The sequence below is a fragment of the Bombus impatiens genome, unplaced genomic scaffold (genome assembly GCF_000188095.3).
Source record: "Bombus impatiens unplaced genomic scaffold, BIMP_2.2 scf_5525, whole genome shotgun sequence".
Taxonomy (NCBI): domain Eukaryota; kingdom Metazoa; phylum Arthropoda; class Insecta; order Hymenoptera; family Apidae; genus Bombus; species Bombus impatiens.
This window is the reverse complement of record NT_181944.1, coordinates 881-1,907: the sequence shown is the minus strand read 5'-3', so window position 1 is coordinate 1,907 and position 1,027 is coordinate 881. Positions and strand designations below refer to the sequence as shown.

The 1,027-nt window shown below is 34.0% G+C and overlaps 1 protein-coding gene across 1 annotated transcript; it reads left to right on the top strand.

Annotated features, from left to right (window-relative positions):
• Positions 1-26: 26 nt before the first annotated feature.
• LOC100740845 (pyridoxine/pyridoxamine 5'-phosphate oxidase-like) lies at positions 27-822 on the top strand. The gene is made up of 2 exons (XM_003494889.4): positions 27-545; positions 615-822. The coding sequence occupies exons 1-2, from the start codon at positions 361-363 to the stop codon at positions 742-744; spliced, it is 315 nt and encodes a 104-aa protein (XP_003494937.2). The 5' UTR covers positions 27-360; the 3' UTR covers positions 745-822.
• Positions 823-1,027: the final 205 nt, after the last annotated feature.

The window sequence follows — 1,027 nt, the reverse complement described above, 5'->3', positions numbered from 1 at the left end:
AAGATTATCTTTGCATGTTCGGTATTAGTTCTGGAAGAATTCATACGCAAAATATGTTTGCGTATAGAATACAAAGATAACGTTGTTTATATTTACTGCGGTGTTTATATTAGTATGCATCGATCGTGCGTTTCGTAATTAGGTCGCGGATTTTTATGCGTTTATGGGAAAACGCAACCTATTAGAATATTTAACTTAAATTTGGAACACTTTTCCAAAATATACTTAACATTGAAAGAAATCTTTGCGCAGATTCCAGTTTTTTAATTACCTTTGTAAAACTGAGAATTTGCATAAATATTTGTAGATTATTTATAATGAGTGATGCGATTGCGTTTATAGGTGAGAGTGGAAGGTGCCATGAAGAGATTAGAGAAAGAAAGTTTCAAGCATCTATACGACAGAGAGCCCTTGTTTTGCAAGATACGATCCCATATATGCAATCAAGGACGCGATGTCAATTGGGAAGAACTGAAGCAACGACACGATGAAATATTAGACTCGGTTCGTAGAGGGGAGAATGATTTACCGATGCCGGATCATTTGTAAGTTTATCTAAACTGTACAAATAATCAAGTTGATAAGGAATATTCAATATTTAAATATTCTTCCAGCGTTGGATATAAACTCTTTCCGACGATGATGGAATTTTATTTCGGGGGGGATTGTCTTATAGCCGATCGTATTTTATATCAGAAAGGTGCATCGAACGATTCTTGGGAGAATCATCATATAGCTGCATAATACATTAAATCGACGACAGCCACGATCTTTTTCTATTTGTTTTGTAATAAGATTTTAAAACAATTATTTCAAACATTATGAAGTATTACTTCTAAAACCCAATCGCCATATATCCGATCCTTCTTTAACCAATTTTCACCGATTATCGAGCGCTCATAGCCGAGAAATGAACGAGGAATGAATTGCCCGTAGTCTACAAGGAATTGGTATAAAATACATAAAATTACGTAAGCGTAATAAAGAACAAAAGTAGAAGGAAGAATCAATAAGATAAGTATATCTC

Bases quoted from the DNA above. Each gene is read 5' to 3' on its own strand.
- LOC100740845 (XM_003494889.4), top strand. From the start codon at position 361: ATGAAGAGATTAGAGAAAGAAAGTTTCAAGCATCTATACGACAGAGAG. The intron at 546-614 runs GTAAGTTTATCT...ATATTCTTCCAG, and splicing joins TTACCGATGCCGGATCATTT to CGTTGGATATAAACTCTTTC.